General features: G+C 37.7%; 1 protein-coding gene across 7 annotated transcripts in view; it reads right to left on the reverse strand.

Moving 5' to 3' along the window:
• Nucleotides 1-421: 421 nt before the first annotated feature.
• The window catches only part of OXR1 (oxidation resistance 1), a 262,529-nt gene continuing 242,402 nt past the window's right edge, over nt 422-20,548 (reverse strand). For 5 of the 7 annotated variants that reach the window (XM_063389336.1, XM_063389351.1, XM_063389344.1 and 2 more), the window contains 5 exons: nt 11,603-11,728; nt 9,309-9,461; nt 4,168-4,263; nt 3,504-3,577; nt 422-2,749 (listed from right to left, as the gene is read on the reverse strand). In XM_063389336.1, the coding sequence (XP_063245406.1) occupies nt 2,614-2,749; nt 3,504-3,577; nt 4,168-4,263; nt 9,309-9,461; nt 11,603-11,728 (585 nt within the window). In that variant the 3' untranslated portion in view covers nt 422-2,613. Of the gene's footprint in view, nt 2,750-3,503; nt 3,578-4,167; nt 4,264-9,308; nt 9,462-11,602; nt 11,729-14,988; nt 15,070-20,548 lie in introns of all 7 variants that reach the window. The other 2 variants (XM_063389384.1, XM_063389368.1) reach the window with 1 other exon arrangement.

The raw sequence follows: 20,548 nt of genomic DNA on the forward strand, positions 1-20,548 counted from the left end.
AGGAATTCTGCTACAGAAAAAGGATAATGAATTGAAGACAGAAGGGACAGCAAGACAGTGCCTTTTATGTGTGTCATATAGAAATTAACTACACCTCTGGTAATAAAATTCTTACCTGAATAGACACGTGCTACCTTCTATTGACCCCTAACACAGCCAGTTGCTGCACCAAGTGTTGCCACAGTCACTTATGCTTTAAAATCAAATGTCCTTCTATTCCTTAAATAATTTAGTATTTTACAAGCATAATTGCTACTGTACCGCTTACTAAATACTATTCTTGATTTCCACTTTTTTGCTTCCTATTTACTTTTCCAAGACTAGTCTAATACTTGGACACATTCAGCTACTGAAGATTTTTGTGTGCTTTCATTTAATTCTTCAAAGTATAATTATTTATAAAATTCTTCACACCACCCACTAAAAAACTAAAATATGCTTTATTTGTAATATAGCATTAGGATAGTGAGACCACGCAGTTAAATTAATGGTTTCGCCAGCAAGGATGATCTGAGACTTTTCTTTTCCCCTCTCCCTCTTCAAAATGGTTGAAGACAATGTATTTCATTCCCATTGGTTCACACTGGGTTTTAGAAAGCCCCAGAAATGCCAAAAAAGATGAGAAAATGCATCCTATACAATCAGTTGTTAAATGAACAGCAAAAAAAGGCATTGTGCTTCTACATAAACTCCACCTTCTAAATAAACTCCAACTCAATTTTATTTTTACATATATTTAGATTTATTTGCTATACATCACTGTGAGCTTATAGTACTTGAAATCCATTACAGGATTTTTTTGTTGTTGTTGTAATAATCAGTTGTAACTCCACAAAGACAATAATACTGCTGTGGAAGACCAAAGGGGAGAAAAGCCATTTCAATTTATTTACAGTTCCTTATTTTGTAAACACTTACTCTACACATTGTACTAAGTTCTAATAAGGATAAAGAGATATACACAGAGACAGGAAACAAAGCCCTGTTTTTCTATTCATATTGAGCATTAGCATATTATAGATGAAACATCTGCCCTTTCTTGTTACCATAGCAGTAAGCTGTCTTCAAATAAGTTTTTTCTTTTTTTACTTTCCAGAAATGTAAATATTTTGAAATATACAACTACATCTACGTAAGCCAACCCATTTGGCTTTTATTCCATTTCTAGAATAATTTAAAGTGCTATAAGCAACCCGTCAATCAACACTTTTCTATAATAACAAAACTACTTTAAACATTAATTTACAAGATAATATACAATGTTTGTCTGAAATAGCTGAAATTTCAGCACAAAGTCAGTCACTGTCACACTTAACAGCAATTTTTTTGTTCTTTTTTTGTTTTGTTTTGTTTTTTTGCAGAACATAGAATAAAAGCTTTGAAACAAACAGTTTTGTTGAGCTGTTATTGCCACAATGGCTTATCAAGTTTTCTACAAAAGTGAACAAGAGCTACTGGAACTGTATTCTAGCCTGTCATTTATTTTTTGAGGTCACATGACAGTAAGTTTGCATATTCCACAAGTCTACTGAATTACAATATTGTCTACCTATGATACATGATGTCATTTTAATCAGAGCTGGTGCTAATTGTAAATTTACAACATAGACCCCCACTCAAAAACATCACAAGTATTTTTTTCTTTGGACAGGAATAAGCTATATTCTTGGAGCTGATGTGCTACACGGCTACAACAGTATAACAGTATATATCTGACACTTTATGTTGAAGAAAGATGCATCTGTTTCTGTACTTTTAATGCCCTACTATAGCTACAAATTGTTCACTGAGATTTGCTTGCTTTAGCCTTTTAATTTTTCAGAACCATCATATTCTTACATTCTCTTGCTATTTTGTAAGTCTTTGCCACTTAGCTCAATATTTTCAGTATTTGTCCCAAACCTGCAGATCATTAACAGCATGTGCAAAACACTCTTTAAATACAATCAGCATGCAGCTACAACACGTAGTAACTGACTTTTTTCTACACATGAACAAGAAACAAGACAAGTGGCACTGTTGACTTTGGATATCTTCTAACTCCACCACGTGTGTGCTGGGTTGTGTTAAGAAGGAATGCTCAGCTTCTCATCCATTTGTGGCACTACGTGAATAACCTACCATTGGTCTGGACCAATCTCTGCAGTGCTGCTGCCAAATACCCACACGCAGCTTTCTTAGAGGTTCACAGAGGGCAACTTCATTCATAGACATAATTTGAATACAAAAATAATAAGCTATATTCAATGAAGCAGCCCCCTAGCAGATTGCAGGAAAGGTGTGTGTGGGAAATCTGGGAGGCAACTGTAATATGGATAAGAAAATTTTGCAGGCCACAAGGCTCAAAGTAACTAATGTTAATTTTTAGTCCACAAGGTCGATGTTTTGTAAAAGAGTCTACAGCTTAGAAAAGGTTTGACAGTATATTACAGATGCAAAAGCATGAAAAAAAAATCTGCTATTTAAAAAAAATAACTAATGGCCACACTGAAAAATTAGAAAAAAACCCCCCAAAACAGATAAGTAAAATACATTATATTGCTCCTAGGGATTTTTAAGCTGCACTGATTCATGTCAGGTTTGGGACAATAATCTGTAGAAATAGTGAAATACTTATTCAAAAGCCCATATTTCTATGTCTTGAATAGTGAAGTCTTCTCGCTTAGAAAGTGTGTGATTCCCAAATGTTTTACATGAATGACTTCTTCCATGGTAGAGATCACCATCAAGCCAAAGAGCAAACTCTCCTCTGCAAGACAGACAATGTATTAAATTAAAAGACCGAAGGAGTCAGGATTGTATCTATCAATGTATTTTTCATTCAAAATTTAGAAATGAGAAGGAATTAAAGTATTAGTTTTTAACACAAGTACCTCATTACTGCTAATAAATTTATGGTACAAGGATTTTATTCCTTTTTTTACTATTTATTATTAATTTGGGAATATCCCTTTTACAGCCATTCTCAAATAAGCTAACTAGAATTCCTTGGTTTTCAGCCTTTTCCATTTTTATTAAAGAGATAACATAAGAGCACTTTTGTATCTAAAGAGAATGCTGAAAACCAAGGAAAACATTTCAGAAGGATATGCACCTGCATGGATGGGAAAAAAACAGGACAAGACAATGCATGATTTCTGGAGACCCTGGCATGTTTTGGGATGGTTCTGTTTCAATTCAGGCCTTTTCTAGTTACACATAATATTCACATTTACATCCTTCCACAATCATCTTGTGTCCATTCTGAGTACAGGAAGACACACATAAAAGTCAAGCACGGAAGGCATCATAATCTTGCATGGCTGAAACTTTATGCCACACTATGGGGAAGACAAACCTCCTTTTGTTTAAGTTTTGTCAGCATCAGAAGCTAAACCTGACATATCCAAGTTTCTTGGCTGGTAACTGTTGAGTCCTGAGTTAGCAAACTGAAGTCAATTCCAATTTTTCTTTTCAAAGGCATCCAGACAAATATTTTTTAACAGATTGTAATTGTAACTTACCCTCCTCCACCAAAAGCAAGAGAATCCATGTCTCCTTTAATGAAGAACATGTTGTCTCCTGTCCATTTAAAAACCTAAGGAAAAGAAAAAAAACCAACAAAACACACTAGCAAGTAAAAATATCTGAACTCTTCATTTGGGCAGCAGAGGGGAAACCAACCATCAGTAAAGACAGACTATGGGTGGCTAGAGGCCAGTTTAATGTAGTTGACACAGAAAATTCAGGAAACAGGTGGCTGCAGACAAAAATTCTCTGAGGTTTTATGCTAATTAAAATAAGACCATTCCAAACCAGGTCATCTTTGAGCACCAAAACTCCTACACATGAAAACTATCAAGAAAATATACTTAGATTAGATGATGTGCCCCTAAAAAGGACAGTTTTTGAATTTTCAGACAGACACCTGGAAGAATTTAAACAGTAGAAAAATCTTCAGTACAGTTAAAGAGTCAGGCTGAACGTGTTCTTCAGCATGTAAACACTACCAATTCACCGTGCACCAAAAGAGTTCATAAAAAAACTAGTGTGATGACTTTTTTTTGGGCCAACTTGTAATATTTTTCAGATTTACAATTAGATTTCTTCCTTTAAGTATTTTAAGATCATGTACTTGGGGTGGTGGTAGAGAAGGCAACAAAAGCATACCAAGTCATTATTACTTACCTCAAAATCTGGAGAAAAAGTGAACATAAAGGTCTCTCCAGTGCCATAAAAGCCATCGCTTACTTTAAACGGCTCAGATGCTAGTGCACCAAAAACCTGTAGCAAAAATACAGCAGACCAAGGAAAACTTCAGAGAAACTACACAGAATGCAAGAATCTCTACTGATAGTAACTGATAAATCAGGTTGTAAATACTGTCAGCTTGAAATTCGCTGTGAATTTCACTGTATCACAGTTCTGAGTGCACTGGGATATTGTATATTGTGCTTTGTGGTACAACAGAAAGTAAGAGCACTCTTCTTCATTAATAAATGAGTACAGTAAGAAAAAAATCTAATGGATAAAAAGTAAACTCAGAAAGGTCTCAAAACCAATGTATGTATTTCAAATTTCAGATCAAAAAGTCCTTCTTACATAGCTCCTATTTCACTTAACTGGGCTATTTTCAGAAAGCTCTTAGCTGAGTTATCATCCATGTGATTCACTAATTCCAGTCCAAACACCAGGTAAGCACTGGTTACCCTGTCTTATGACAGTGACACATTTTAACAGAAGGACAGGATGCCATCCAGAGGGACCTGGACAAACTTGAGAACTTGGCCTGGGTGAACCTCATGAAGTTCAGCAAATCCAAGTGCAAGGTCCTGTACCAGGGTCAGGGCAATCTCCAGCTTAAGTAGAGACTTGGAGATGAACTCACTGAGAGCAGCCTTGCAGAGAACTGCTCAGGCATTCTTATGGATGAAAAGCTGGACGTGAGCCTGCATGCGCTCACATTTTGTTGATTTCAAGAATTTCTCTCTTGTAATAAACTCTTACATATTTTTAATAACTATGTACAACAGCAAACAGTTAATTTGATAATTAACATTTGAGAAGTCATTGCTTTGACTCCATTGTTACAGAGCAGACAAAAAGTAGGACTTCTATACCAAACTTTCTTTAGTCACAGTGCTAACAGAAACTTCCTCATATTACTACTACTTTATTTCTTGATATTACCTTTTTTAAGAACAAAATGTCACTACACTGACAAGTTACTTTACTCATGTAAAATGGTTCCTTAACATCAGTGGAAAGAATTACCTTTGAACAAATACGTGACCAATGCTTATAATGTAAAAATCTGATTCTCTGGAACAAATTTTAAACTCACTTGACAAGGGGATGAAATGAAGTTTTACAATCAGCTAAAGGTGCTCACTTTTCAGAGACCTATATCAGTTTCAGAGAAACTGTTAAAGAGCAAATTCAATCTAAAGACTTGAAGATCCATGAACTGAGGTGCAAGTTTCCATACCCTTGTTTTAATGCAACTTCACAAGAAAACCGGCACAAACTTCTTTTTTTTGTAGAGGTATTTATTTCATTCAACATCTAGGATCCAATAACTATTGAAATGTTGGAAGATATTTCTCTATTTTCCCACTGTATCAAGGTCAAGAACAGGCTGAAGAGAGAAAGAAACTACTATATTTTTGCTTTTGCGGAAATCAGGTGAAAATAAATGAATTGTTTGTTTTCCTGCTTGTTTCCAGAAGATGCTTTTTTCCCCCCTATACATTTTTAGTTCAAGGTAGGCTTAAGATGAGTCCCTAATGCTATCAATACCTACAGTTTTTCTTTTTTTAGCCCATTACTGGTTAGATGGACTCATGGGAATTTGAGTTTCAAGGCAGTATTTAATGTTTAGCAGATTGTTACTACCTGCAGTTCAACTACATGTAACTGTTAAGGTTAAAATTCAAAGATGAGTCACAAAGAACTTATAATTGCTGTAGTTATTTATGCCTATTTCATACATAGTCTTTGCACATGCAAACTCTAAAAAGCAGGACAGATGAGACACTTTTTTCTTGTTGTTACTTCAAGCATCTGGGTCAGTAGACTAGACTTCAAAAAACTGGCTGTTCACTTTTCTCTGTTAAACATTTTGTGACCTTAGACTGTACTTAGCGTATGCAGATAATTGAACTTAAATAGAGCATTTTTTAGCATAAAAATCCACCTGAATTCAAATTTAGTTTCATCAATGAATATAACAAAATGGGCTGGTGAAATACAGTAATATTCCGTATTTAAATAACTACATGCATATTTTCCAGCAAAGAGAACCCTTGCAATTATTTCTTAGTCCTCAAACTATTTGAGTCTCTGTATGCTAACTTCTAAGTCATTCTTTGAATAACTCTGCAGCAGTTCTGGTAGCTAAGCTACATTCAGGTATCTATGACATGCCTTACTTCAGATAAATATCCTTAGGCCTGACACTACACCTAGTAAACACATGTAAGTAAAAAAGATAAATTAAAGATTTCATTAGCAACAGACATTGAGAGGAATTAACCTTCGGTTAAAGCAACGAACAGTTTTGTCAAATCTCAGCTAACTCAGTTCAGCTTCTACACAGGTGTAAACTTTCCACACAACACTTTTATTCCAGTGTTTGTCTTGAATCCTCTCAGGGATGTTATCTGTGTATCCAGTAAAACACAAAACTGGTACATTCTAATCATGTAGAAAACCTTACATATTTTACTTAGGAGATTCTGAAGCTTTATTTCTAATTATGGAATAAATTTAGCTTCTAAGAACCTCAGACAGTCTCCCATATAATTCCCTACTAAACGGAGGACTGATTCTGAAGCTATTAGGTTGACTTTGTTTTACACAAAGTTTGTTGAAGTTGAGTGGTTTTGCTTGGTTTTTTTCTTTTGTTTGTTTGGTTTTTTGGGTTTTTTTGAACAGCCATTTAAATAAAATTATTAATTGATCTGGAAAAGAAAGCAAGTCTGGAAAAGTTTTTTTAAATAAAAATTCAGTAGGGTGAGGCTTAGCAGCCTTTAGTGGAACTTTATCAAAAGTTCCAAGGTACACCTGCTCCTTACTCAACCTATTATCAGCATAATAAAAAAGCAGTCTTCATGGACACAGATAACAAAGAAACATATCTCAGGGGAAGCAGCCCAGGAAAGAAATTCATTCTAGTTTAGAAGAAAAGTGCCTCAACCAAGGATACAACAATTCCACTACCTTTCATAAATAATGAAGATAAAAAGTGGGCAGAACAAGGAACATCAAAGAGGACTGAGCAGGTATGCTCAGCAAATGTCAAGAAACTATCTGGTCATAATTCTGTCATTTTTCAAAACGGCTGAATCTCATTTAGGATCTTCTCTGAACTAGAATCTTAGAAAACAGGCAGTGATCCTGGAATGTAAGGTATGAATAACCACCTGGGGTCACAAAACACATTTCTGGAGGCATATACAGCATTTATCTTAGCATACTGCTAGTGAACTATTCTGGACATATTCTCCTAAAAAGTACTGAGAGCCTTTTTCATCCATGGAAAGCAGTTTTAAAGGACTATCTGCCAGGAAGATACAAGACATTAAAAATAAATTGACTTCTTTCAAAAAAATCAATAGCTTCACAAATAAAATTAATTACCCTGACTAATTATCAAAGAGCATACTTGGTTACCACTGTCTTATTTTTCACAATTGTAGATCCTTGCATGAAGAGGAGAAAGACTGGCTGCTAAATTTCCATGTATTTTGAACAGAAAGGTAGTGCAAATCAAATGTCTGCTGTCAAATGCAGACATTTTTCATTAATAACATGAGACAGAGCTACTTAAAACACCACTCCAACTGCACTGGTGAAGGACTGAGCATGTAAAACTCATCTGAACCACTCCTTCTGCATATGCTGCTCACTGAATAGACATGGATTTCCTCTACTCTTGTGTGGAACTTAGGTAAGATTTCCCATATGCTTGAAATCTCAGTTCAATGACTACTTGACCCAGAATTCCAAGGCATGCTTTCATACATATTCCTAGGTATAAGGCCGTAAGCTGAGATTCACCAAGGTTTGTATGACACACACAAAAACCCCACATATCTATGAACTCCATGTTTTGACAGGGCAACTGTGACACTTTTTGAACATTCAAGCCAAGATGCTCATACACAAAAAATAACATGAATTCCTTTAGCAACAGACAATACTACGTAGTGGTGGCAAGACAGTCCCATTAGAAAAAGTCCCATTTTTTTCTGAGACAGATAATCAGATACTAGGAAGCAGGCTTATCTTCCTAATTTATCTTGAGAAGCTAATAAGTGAATTAGAGAACTCACCAAAGTATATTTATGAGACTGATGAGTCTGCTGAGACATCTCAAGTCTATTCAATAGCTTTTGACTTCAAGATTAAAAAGTAAATGAAGAAATATCTTTTTAAAGAGCTTCTGGGAAAGAGTGCACTATCAGCAGAGAGTTATAAGGGATTTCAATTTTCAAGGGACTTCTGGGGTACGAAACAATGAAAAAAATCAAGTTGTGACTTGAATAAGAAAAAATTTCATTTACTGTTTTCAGACCCCCCGAATGAAACCATGCTTCCTGAAAATAAAAACTGTGTTTACCAAACTGGGAGAGGTAAGTGAACTGAATGCTACGAGTTTTACAGAGGTTCAATCAATTTTTCATGACAGCAGTAACATGCTTCCACAAGCAAACACAGAAGTTTGAATCAAGACACAAAGAATCAAGAAGTTTCATACTGCCTGCAGTGTTCACCTCTTACTAGATTATTCAAGAGAAGATGTTTGTTATTCAAATGGTGAGATGTGAGCCACTTCCTGAAATTCATAATCCAGTCAAAGAAAAACAGATCACAACTACAGAGACTCAATGAACAAGTTAATAATATAACAAAGGTAGTACAGCTCTTGAAAGATGTTGGCTGCAGCCACAGAACATACCAACCACTAGCCACAGCTAACGACATCCCAACTCAACAAGACCTGCCAGCATCAGAAAGTTTTAGAGACTGTATTTCTGATGTCTTAAGAGCATTAAAAAAAAAAAAGTATTAATTGGATATTATCAGACTCTTGCATTACAACAGCTAACTTACATTGTTAAAGTATTTCCTAGACATGTAGTATGTAGGAATACCGTTTAAAAGTGAAACACATTTCTAAGGAGAAAATTTGCTTGATCCACAAAATTTTAACTTGCATAATACACAAAGTTTTTCTTCCATGATGGACTGAAGCATCAGCTATTTTATACACCTCAAACATATTTCTTGACGAGTCTCCTACCGCCACACAAATATTTACCTACCTGTCCATCACTGTCTTTGATAACCAACAGCACGGGTGTGTCTAATCCTGTCATTGTCCGATACAAGGTCTTCAAGCTCATGCCATGCTTTGCAGTACTGTAGACAAGAGTCCATGGATAGCCAATAGTCCGTGGTGGAAGAGACTTTGTGAGCTATTAACAAGAGAATTACAACCCTTTATTTAATAAATATTTTATATTTAAGAATGTATTATATGTAATACAAGCAGATTATGTTCTGGTCAACAATTTTTACATGGTCTTAAAACCTAGTAACTAAACCTGAAGTTTCACATGTATATTTTTTACTTTTGGTCACTCAAGCAGGTCTCTTTTCCTACCTCTACTAGAGGCCTGTAGAAGAATGATTTATCAAGTAATGAACATGTTTGTTAAGGTCTCTAAAAGGTTTATCCATATAATTATTTCTGCATAAAAATATTACACATCCCAACAATATCTTAGTATTGAATAAGTAGGTCACCCGAGTCAGCAGGTAACAAGCTGAAGGGTAAATGCTGCTTGTTACCCTGTTCTTGTGCTTCTTAATCCAAAACTTGAATTAACACATTTGTAATGTAATCACTTTGGACTGGGTGGCAAGAATTGCAGTGTTTTCACTGATGTTTTCAAGAAAGAATGAAAGTAGGGCAAAGACAGACAAGAGTCTGTCTGAAAAGATGGTGTATTCTAAGCTAGGTTTTAAAAAAAGTAATATTTTCACTATGAATTGTACTTTCCTTAAACACTTAGACACACATTTCTATGGTGCCAGATAGGATCCACCCAAGGAAACATACTGAGCTGGCAGATATGCTCACTGAGCCACTTCCCATTGTTTACCATCATTCCAGGATAAGTGGGGATATTGTGGTTAGCAAATGTGGTGTCCATTTACAAGATGGGCTGTGGGAAGCATCCCAGGAACTACAGGCCTGTCAGTCTGATCTCAGTACCTGGGAAGGTCATTAACAGGTCACCTTGAGTGCACCACACTGCATGTGAGGGAAAACCAGGGGATCAGGCCTAGCCAGGGTGAGTTCATGACAGGCAGGTCCTGCTTGCCAAACCTGATTTTCCTCTAGGACTAGGTGACCTGCTTGGTGGATGAGGGAAAGGCTGTGAATATTGTCCACCTGGACTTCAATAAAATGACACTACTTCCTACAGCACTCCCTTGGAGAAACTGGCTGCTCATGGCTTGGACAGGTGCCCTGTTCGGTGTGTAAAAAACTGGCTGGATGATCAGGCCCAGAGAGTGGTGGTGAATGGAGTTAAATTCACTTTGTGGCCAGTCACTTGTGGTGTTCCCCAGGGCTCAGTACTGGGGCCAGTCCTGTTTAATGTCTTTACTCATGAACTGGATGAGGGGATGAAGCGCACCCTCAGTCTGTTTGCAGATTACAACAAGCTGGGCAGGAGTGTTGATCTGCTGGAGGGTATGTAGGCTCTGCAGAGGGATCTGGATAGGCTGGATTGATGGGCTATGGCCAACAGTACAAGGTTCAATAAGGCTAAGTGCCAGCTCCTGCCCTTGTGTCACAAAAAGTCCCTGCAGCACTACAGACTGGGAGAAGAGCAGCTGAAAGAGGAAAAGGAACCTAAGGGTCCTCTGCTTGACAGACAGCTGTGCATGAGATAGCCTATGCCCAGGTGGCCAAGAATGGAATCACGACTTGTACTCCTGTACTGAGCCCTGGTGAGGCCCCATCTTGAGTACTGTGCGATGTTCTAGGGCCCTCACTAAAAGAAAAACATGGAGATGCTGGCATGCGTCCAAAGAAGGGCAGTGAAGCTGGTGAAGGGTCTGGAGAGGACTGAGGGAAATGGGGTTTTTGAGCTTGGGGAAGAGGAGGCTCAGAGGGACCTCATCACTCTACAACTGCCTGAAAGTAGGTTGTAACAGCCAGTCTTTTCTCCAAAACAGGACAAGAGAAAATGTCCTCGAGTTGGACTACTGCAGGTCTGGATTGAATCTTAGGAAAAAATTCTTCAGTGAAAGAACTGTCAAGCATTGGAACGATGTACCCAGGGAAGTGGCTGAGTTACTATTCCTGTTGAAATATTTAAAGGAGGCATAAGACATAGCACTTAGGGAAAGGGTTTAGTGGTGGACTTAGCAGTGCTGAGGTAACAGCTGGACTTGGTGGTCTTCGACATTTTCTAATATATACAGATTTTCTTCTATTTAATATCACACAAGGTCTTCTTACTGATGTGTTTTACACTACAGTCATAGCATTTGTGATAAATTAATGTGCAAGAGTAAAAAAGTGAGACATCCAAGTCCATACCTTTTCAATTTGTTCTGGCTGTAGTAATTCACTAGGATCACTAAGATTTGGCCGGAATGCTTCAGGCTCCAGGTCTGTTTTGATATTTGTTGCCTGTTTTGAATTGGTATCTTCTCTTGTTGTTATCTACAGAAAGAATAGCAAGAAAGTAAGTATATGCCACCCTATTAACAGACAAGATAAAACTTCACAGGTTTAAAATCATGCAGTTAGCAATTATGCAAGTCCTTTGAAAGCTTAGAAATCCGATAGATTTGATCTGACTGAGATTTCCACTGTTTCCAATAGCAAACTGGTACCAACTACGTAGCAATAACTTACACAGACACCTACTCAGGAGAAAGCTTTGGTTTTATGCTAAAACAACAAACAGTTCTCATACATAACTGAACAGCTTCAGATGCTTTTCAGAAGATATTTTAAGTTCTTGCATTTTAGTACTGATACAACATACTAAGTGTAATTAAAAAAATCAGAAAGGAAAGGAATTAAAACTTCAACACTGACATTTCTCAGTAGCTTCTAAATCAATACTCTTTTTAGAGCACTCAAGAAATTTTTCAAATACGCAGTAAATATCTGGGAAGACTGCTGTCATATATTTTGAGCAAACCATTTGAATTTGGAGCCTTAGGAGTAGTGCTGCTCCACAAGCTGATCTTCTAGAGTACTTATAGGAATCAAAGAAGAAAGAATTGAGAGGGTGGGGTGGAAAAGCAGCAATAATACTTAGGGTGCATAGTGAGCACTGAGGTCTGGCAAAGACATTATACAGAAGGGTCCTGCAGTAATTTAAAATACCTGACCTACACATATACCCTACTGAGTGGAGATGGCAGAGGCCACAAAATTCCTCATCACATGTAGCTCACAACAGCTTCTTACCCCAGTCAACATTCACTGACACTTCCAAGTTAAAGTGCCATGTCTTGATAACTAGAATAGCTGCCACCCAAACAGATTTCCATCTATAAATCCAGCTGCAGGGATATTTAAACTTACTAGGAATGGTGAAATCTGACAGAGCACTAGGACAAAGTGAAGAAGTTAGTAAGATAAGCCACTGCAGCAAGACTTACTAAAATGTTGAGAGAAAAAAGAAATCTCAACAAGATTAAGTGCATCTGAAAAATTTATCAGCCTAAACCAAGTTTCACTAAAAGCCAGACTGTCCAAATTAAAACCTGAATCCTGAAAATTTCAAGATAATACCTGACAAATCCAATTTGCCACATCCCTCATACTTTAAACATACTGGACACAATTGCAGTATTTCACAATATCACCATGGTAAATTTCCTCCATTCACAAAAAAAAAACCACAACAACTTCCTTAGTTCATTTAAAAAAAAAAGGTGCCAAATCAAAGAAAACTCTGAAATACAGATAGGAATATTTAAACAAATACAGCTACCTCAGCCAAAAAAGAGGACACTCCTCTCATCTTCCTCAAGAATTACAAAAAAAAGTTTCTATCACAAACTCTTGTTGTTTAAAAATAGGCTTATAAAGTCAACATATCAAAGTATATTTTTACAGTAGCTCAATCACAGTATTAATTCTAAATCCAAGAAAAGGTGTGCTTAAACTGAGTATCAGCAAAAAAACCCTGAAGCTTTCCTTTTTTAGTGGTAATTTTCACATCACAACAAAAAAATGCAATTATCCATACAGCTTCATGTATAAAAAGATGACCTGCACGCTGCTTTACAGACTGCTATCTCTAAAGTGTTATTTCATAGTCCAAGTATTTTCCACCTTAAATGCCTTTCATCCATCATATTACTGCTTCAGCTCCAGAGAAGTTCAGCATTGTTCAACTGTAGAGCAGAAAGTTTTTTCCCCTTGTTATTCTTTAATTCTGATTAAAGATGACAGGGCAAAACATGAGTAATTTGGATTCAGGTGGTGTGGGGAACTGAGTGTTCTGGTTTAGAGTTTTTGGGGATTGGGGTATTTTTTGCATGGATTTTTTTCCTTTATTATTATTATTAAAATAAAGCAGTTTTCTTCTAGGAAGAACACTGCTTTGTAGAAGCAGTAAAGAGTGTCTGTTCAAAAGAATCTGAGCTAAAGCACTCTAGCTTCAAAATCTGCAGATTTATTTCCCACCAAAGTTGGACAGAGCAGACTGACCAACCAAGTCAGATTCCAGAGGCTTCCATCATTGGTAAAGGTCACACAGCCTTCACCACTTTTGAGACCACAACTCTCAAATGGCCTCAGGGCTGAGTTTATAGGCTATAGCCCACCACAGATTTCTCTACTCAGCCTGAACCTTCAGTTTGGGTGTACCAGGTGAAAGGTATTTGGAAAGAGCTCCTACACTTCCAAAATATTAATACAGGGATTCTCCACTACCACCACTTGCCAAAACCAGAACATTTCTGTTGCCAAATGGGAATAAGGTGGTTTTTTGGCAAGATTTCTGACTTTCCTATAATAGTGCAGCTTTTGGGTTCAAGGTTCATGCTTATTATTGATCCATGTAATTGTACTACTTACAAAACATTTTAAAGTGATTAATTACTGATTAACAATCAGAAATATCAGAGCTAAGAAAACGTTTGCTTTTCTGTAACTATGTAATATGTAAAAAAAGCCAAGATCAAAGAAATAAACACAGAAAAAAATTTACATTTTCAGCAGCCAAGTACTATAGAAAAACAAAATACTTGATGCTTCTAAGGAAATCTAAGCTATGCTTTCCATCAGTAAGGCATGTATGATGTGCACAGCAACTAACAATTTTATAACTCTCAAACAACTATGAACACCTAAAGAGAATGCAAATATCAGTTTCATTCCATATCCACAGACCTTCAAAAGTCCAAACTGATTTCAAAGTACTGTTTTGTGTGTATATGAAAGACCACTGCCAGCTTGAACTGCCTCAGTTACCTGCTTTTATAATGGGAAAAATACTTACCTATTTCATAGAAGTTGTGAAGCTTCATACTTGCCATGTACTGTGAGATTCTTGATGAAAGATTGTTACATAAAATTAAACACCCATGCAACAAGGCTTTGGATTCTTTACCTGTTTTGCATTCTTTTTAGGGAAGCATCTAACACAACACACCAGTCTAAAGAAGAAGTTAAAACACAACACTGCAAGTCAAGCAGTACTGAGAACAAATTTTCAAATTCTAACAGAAAATTCCTGTGTGACAAAGGTGGAAGTAGTAATTCCATCATAAAATTACTGATTCCATCATAGAATTGCACAACTAAATACATCCAAAACAAAGGAATTTTCTGCTGGATCCTTGTAGTGCTGTAGACAAGACAAACCCACTGAGTGCAGGACTTGCCCTGATCCAAGACACTACAAAGAAAGATGTTTTAGTATCTGGAGATGGGGTTTAAACTACTGAAGAGGGCACCTGGAGACGTCTGCAGAGTGTGCGCAGTTCTTCGCTATTTAGAGCATCGATCCTGCGGTGATACTCAGCCACTGACACTACCTGAATATGGAGACAGGAAGACAATAATTCCACTGACAGTTGAAGAAAAGTAAAAAGGTATGAATGAAAAAACTGGAAGAGAGTAATGAAGGGAAAATGTGCAATGACAACAAACAAACAAGAAGGGCCAAAAGATGTTTGTTTCTGCAAGGACAGTGCACATGTAGGTGATTTTAGACATATGAGTAAACACAGCAAGATTACAAAATAAACACGAAGGGCACTAGCAGACAGATATCTCACTGATCTAGGATGAATAAAGAACTGATATAGGAGTGCATAAAGTTTCCAGTATCAGGATGCTAAATTAAATCTGAGTTACATGCCTTAACCCAAACTCTTCAGCCCAAGGTCCTCTCAAACATTCTTTACACTCAGGTTAATGAATCCTGTGAACCTGGTTTGCTTTCCTAGATGAAGACTAGAAGCAAATCTCAGGCTTCTCACTAAGCTCTAACTCTTGTGTCTAGCAGTGAAGCTAAAGACAATGTAGTAGGACTACAGTTAATAACATCTCAATACCACCCGACAATTTCTTTATCCTGGACTTTCTATTCCCCCCCAAAGCTTCTGGAGTTGCTCATCTGTTGACACATTCACTTCAAATGGCATCTCCACTTTGGCAGGAGGTGTACAGCCAGAAAGTCTTTAGTTAGAAAGCTCTAGAACATGCTGCTCTGGTGCAACAAGCTGGCTAAAGGACTACAAAAGTCATTTTGATGTAACTAGAGCAAATAATGTGATTTTGAGAACAACTCAAAATCATCATTGGTATGAAAGCATCTTAAAACAGCTGGTGGAGAGATTAAATGGATGTCCCGTGTAGTAAGAGCATATTAAAAACTTCTAGAGCCTACCACAGTGCAAAGGAAGACAACCACAAGTCCAGCAGCTTCCCATCTACCTGTCCCTACTACAAGGAGTTTGGCCAGATACTCGCCACTGTCCTGAGTACAGAGCCCACAGTCATGCATGACTGGCTCTTGAGCAGCGATGGTTCACTCTACCCCATGCAACTGCAAGGCAAGGAAAAAGGAATACTTGTGACATCCAGCTTTATTACTGAATAATCTGTAATTACTAGCACTCAATTTATTTCCATTCTTTTTCTACTGTTCTCTTTAAACAGATCACGAATATCGTTGTAAAGAGTATTGGCTTGTGCATTCTCAGAGTCAAATAGCTATATGTAAAGCTTTAACAGTATTCCACTCAAACATGTAGGTGATAGTGTAATTTTATCCTTTTATTTGCTATGACACTTCATTGCAAATTTACACTGTTCACACCAGCAATTTATGAACATAATCCTGATCTTACAGCAGGCTGTAAGTGTGTGGTTACTTAAAGATATTCTTGAGAAAAAAAAAATCTCAAAATCCCTGATACCATTATATAGTTGTTGTTTCACATAGCAGAAATCTAGACAGCTTCATGGGCACTACCATCTTGCCTTTAACCTCTCAAATGCATACTTGTTGTCATCTTGCATCTGTGAATTGCTTATCAGCTTTTTAACTCAGAGATCGACCTTTTCATATGCCATGGAGATGCCTTATTTTTCTTGCTTGAGAGAAACATGAATACCTATCCAAGTGTGTACAAAATAATAGCTTCTTGGCATGCTGAACCTGTTGCACACTGTCACATTCCATTTGTTTTGAGAACAAAAGCCTGCATAATGGCAGACCATCGGTATGCAATGACAAACATCATAAACAGCATGTCATAGAATGTCAAACTAACCACAGGAAAATTAAAGGAAAATAATACACGCTCTCAAACCCAGAGCATATTTTAAGTATACAGTTCGTACTACAGTTCATACTAAGTTCTGCGAGTAAACCATCAGACACTGTTTCAAGTTTATCCACTCATCACTGAAGTAGGCTTCAAATGATTAAGATACTTCAACCTTTCAGATGCAGCCCCTGGCCTTCTACATAATGCCCATGGTTTAGGCTCACTGCTTTATTCTTGCTTTGTAGTGGACAAGATTACATACTTCTTGATTAAATGAGCTACAGAATCTTAAAGTCACGTATGTCTAAGCTTACTAGCAACCACCTTCAACTTCATTCAGGAATTGAGATATATATTAGAAACAGACAGCATTTTGTCACTGCCAGGCTCAAGAGCACTGTTTTCCTCAGTTTCCTTCTTTATAGTCCTATTAATCTAGTCTACAGCACGAAGCTAAATAAACCAATGTTTTCTTCCATCTCCCACCCCACTCCCTGCCTGCCATCAGCTGTCTGTTTTCCTATCATTCCAGGACCTACTTGTACCTCATTCTACTTAGAACTTTGATTCTCAAACACAGAACATAGCCTTTCATATGGTAGGAGAAAAACCTAGAAAGCAAGACATTTCATTAATAAAAGGTAGATGCAGATTCATAGTTATCCCACAGGACTGCAGTTTTCAATACAAAATGCTTCTTTGTAATAAAATTCTTCCATTAAAGGAATTAAATGAAGGTCTACCTATATGACTTTGCTATGTGCTTTATTTACTCTCCTTACTATGCCATATCAGCATCCAGTTTCCTGGATAACCAAAGCTAGTTTTCAAGGATCAGGAAATGTTCCTGAAGGACGCTCTGTTCTCTCTCTAGTTGTTTCCTGCTTTAAAAAGAATGTAGAAGAGAAAAACAGCTAAACCTCTTATGGTTAATCTGGGCACTGTTGGAATAGAGCAAAACAAGTACCACATATAGTCAGGATTGTTAGTGTACTTCAGGGCAAAAAGAGTTCTGCTTAGGGACATGAAACTGTCGATTGCAGATGATACTGCACTGGGAAGAGCTGCTGACTCCCTTGAAGGCAGAGACCCTGCAGAGAGACCTCAGCAAACCAAAGGACTGGGCAATCACCAAGCACATGCAGTTCAACAAGAGACAGTGCTGGATTCTTCTCCCGGGATGCAGCAACCCAGGAAGTAGGTACACACTGGGGAACGAGGTGCTGGAAAGCAGTGCCATGGAAAGGGCCCTGGGGTCCTGGTCCGTGGCAAGGTGACCATGAGTCAGCAGTGCCCTGGCAGCCAGGAGGGCCAGCCCTGTCCTTGGGGGTCATCAGGCCCAGCATGGCCAGCCAGGCAAGGGAGGGGATTGTCCTGCTCTGCTCTGAGCTGGGGCAGCCTCACCTCCAGTGCTGGGGGCAGTTTTGGGTGTCACAACATAAGAGAAATATTAAACTATCAGAGAGTGTCCAAAGGAGGGCAGCAAAGATGGTGAAGGGCCTTGAGGGGAAGCTCTGTGAGGAGAGGCTGAGGTCACTTGGTCTGTTCAGCCTGGAGAGAAGGAAACTGAGGAGAGACCTCATTGAAGTTACAACTTCCTCATGAGAGGAAGAAGAGGGGCAGGCACTGATCCTTGCTCTGTGGTGAGCAGTGATAGCATCTAAGGGAACAGCCTGAAGCTATGTCAGGAGAGGTTTAGTTTGGATATCAGAAGGTGTTTGGACACTGGAACAGCTCCCCAGGGAAGTGGTCACAACACCAGCCTGATGGAAGAACAGTTTGGACAGTGCTCTCAGGCACATGGTGTGACTCTTGGAGATGGTGCCGTGCAGGACAAGGAGCTGGACTTCGGGATCCTTGTGGGTCCTTTCCAACTCAGCTTATTCTGTGATTCTGAGATTGCAAGTTTGAAAAGACATGGAATAAATCCTTAGAGATCTAATACTGACTGCTGTATTCATATTGGTAGCATTGGTGAAAAAACATGGGGTGAATTGCATGACTCGTGGCATGACTCTAACCTTTGACTCTCCACACCATGTATATGCGAGTTAACCACTTAGCAAAACACCCAACAGTTTTAATATTTAATGCAGTAAGTCAAGGATTTGCATACTAATGATTCAAACAATCAAGAAGCCAAGGATTCTCCCTTTGGAGAAACTCATGTTTCTAAACTTTGTTTTTCTGAAGATACGTCAAAAGTACCTAACTTTCACAAGCTATGCCGGCCACTTGCAGTGAGTGAAACTGAAGACAAAATTCCAAATATGGAACATTTCTTGTCCTTCAACAACACACATGGAAACGCAGTTAAATTTTTTTAATGTTTGATCAGCCCCTGCAGCCACTGGTCATATCATCCTGCTATAGGCAGATGTAAAAAAAGCTTTTTACACCAGTGAGGTGTTTGCCTGTTTGCTGACAGGGAGGAGCTTTCATTGCTGCCCTCAAAACAAACACAGCTGAATGTTCAGAGCTAACAAGTAGCTGAAACTGTCCCCATTGAAAATCGGAGGGTCTTATCAGAGCTGAACAGTGCTTCTGGAAGTGAAGAACAGATAAAGCTTAATGACATAAATGGCTCTCAAATGTAAGTTATCGATAACCTTGTTGCCAACTCAGAATATGAAATAAAAATACAAGTATTAAGAAAAAACACAAGCTAAACAATTTGAATCTTAATACATAGGTGTAAACTGTAAACTTCATGAAAATTAATTCCTGAGATTCAAAAATATTTCAGGATATTTTACTGAAGGAAAAAAAAAAAACCAATGTAGTTTTATTAGGTCACTTACAAAGTTATTTAAAATACCTTCCAATAAAAAGGTGCCTATGTGAATTGAATGCTGCTATGAATATTTCAAGAGAAAACACTTTATTTTTCAGACAAATTTAGTTTCTTCCCGAAGATATTAGACTGCTGGAGAGAAGACAATATTGAAGAAGCACCCTGCTCCTGATTATTTGCGACATACTGATTACATCACAAAAATGCATTAATTCAGCTGGTAACCATACCAGATACACAGTTGTAAGGTATCATTTGAAAAAAGACTAATTTAATTTCATTCATTTTTAAAGCATGTAGCTGCAAAGCTATTCATTTTCTGTTTTGTGTGGTTTTCAGTCAATTCAGCTGTCTGTAACTCTACTGGTGACAAGGAAGGGAAGGGATGACAGCTGGCTATTTTATGCAGAGAAGGACCACAGAATAACAGCAGTCCCCTGGTTTGGCTATCACCATGGTTTTTTCTCTCAGTATTTTTAAAGCTGTCCCTCTCCAAACTGCTGTGCACACCAGGGTGTTTTCCAGGGCAGGAAAAGAAAAGCTGAGTAGGTCACATGACAGCAGCATTCTCCCTGTGACCAGTACTGTCCCCAGAGCTTTGCAGTGTGAGCTGTTAAATATCTGCCTCAAAGTGCTCTAAGCCCATAGCAACTGTACCAAACTGTAATTAACATATACTGAAGATAAACTGAAGTATCTGCAGTAACCAGAATAAATGAACTTGAAAAGAATGCAATCAAAGCCTGAAGCACACAAAGTGCTACATCAAGTCTGTAGACCTTAACAAGCTATTTTTTTCAAGATATGAGAAAACAGTCATACCAGAGATATGATAATGCCAGCAAGATAACAAAATTTAACATGTAAAACATTGAACAGTTTAGGATGTTTGTGCAAACAACTAAGAATTACACTTAAGAAAATTATTTTCTTAAAGAGGTA

The sequence above is a fragment of the Prinia subflava genome, chromosome 1 (assembly GCF_021018805.1).
Source record: "Prinia subflava isolate CZ2003 ecotype Zambia chromosome 1, Cam_Psub_1.2, whole genome shotgun sequence".
Taxonomy (NCBI): domain Eukaryota; kingdom Metazoa; phylum Chordata; class Aves; order Passeriformes; family Cisticolidae; genus Prinia; species Prinia subflava.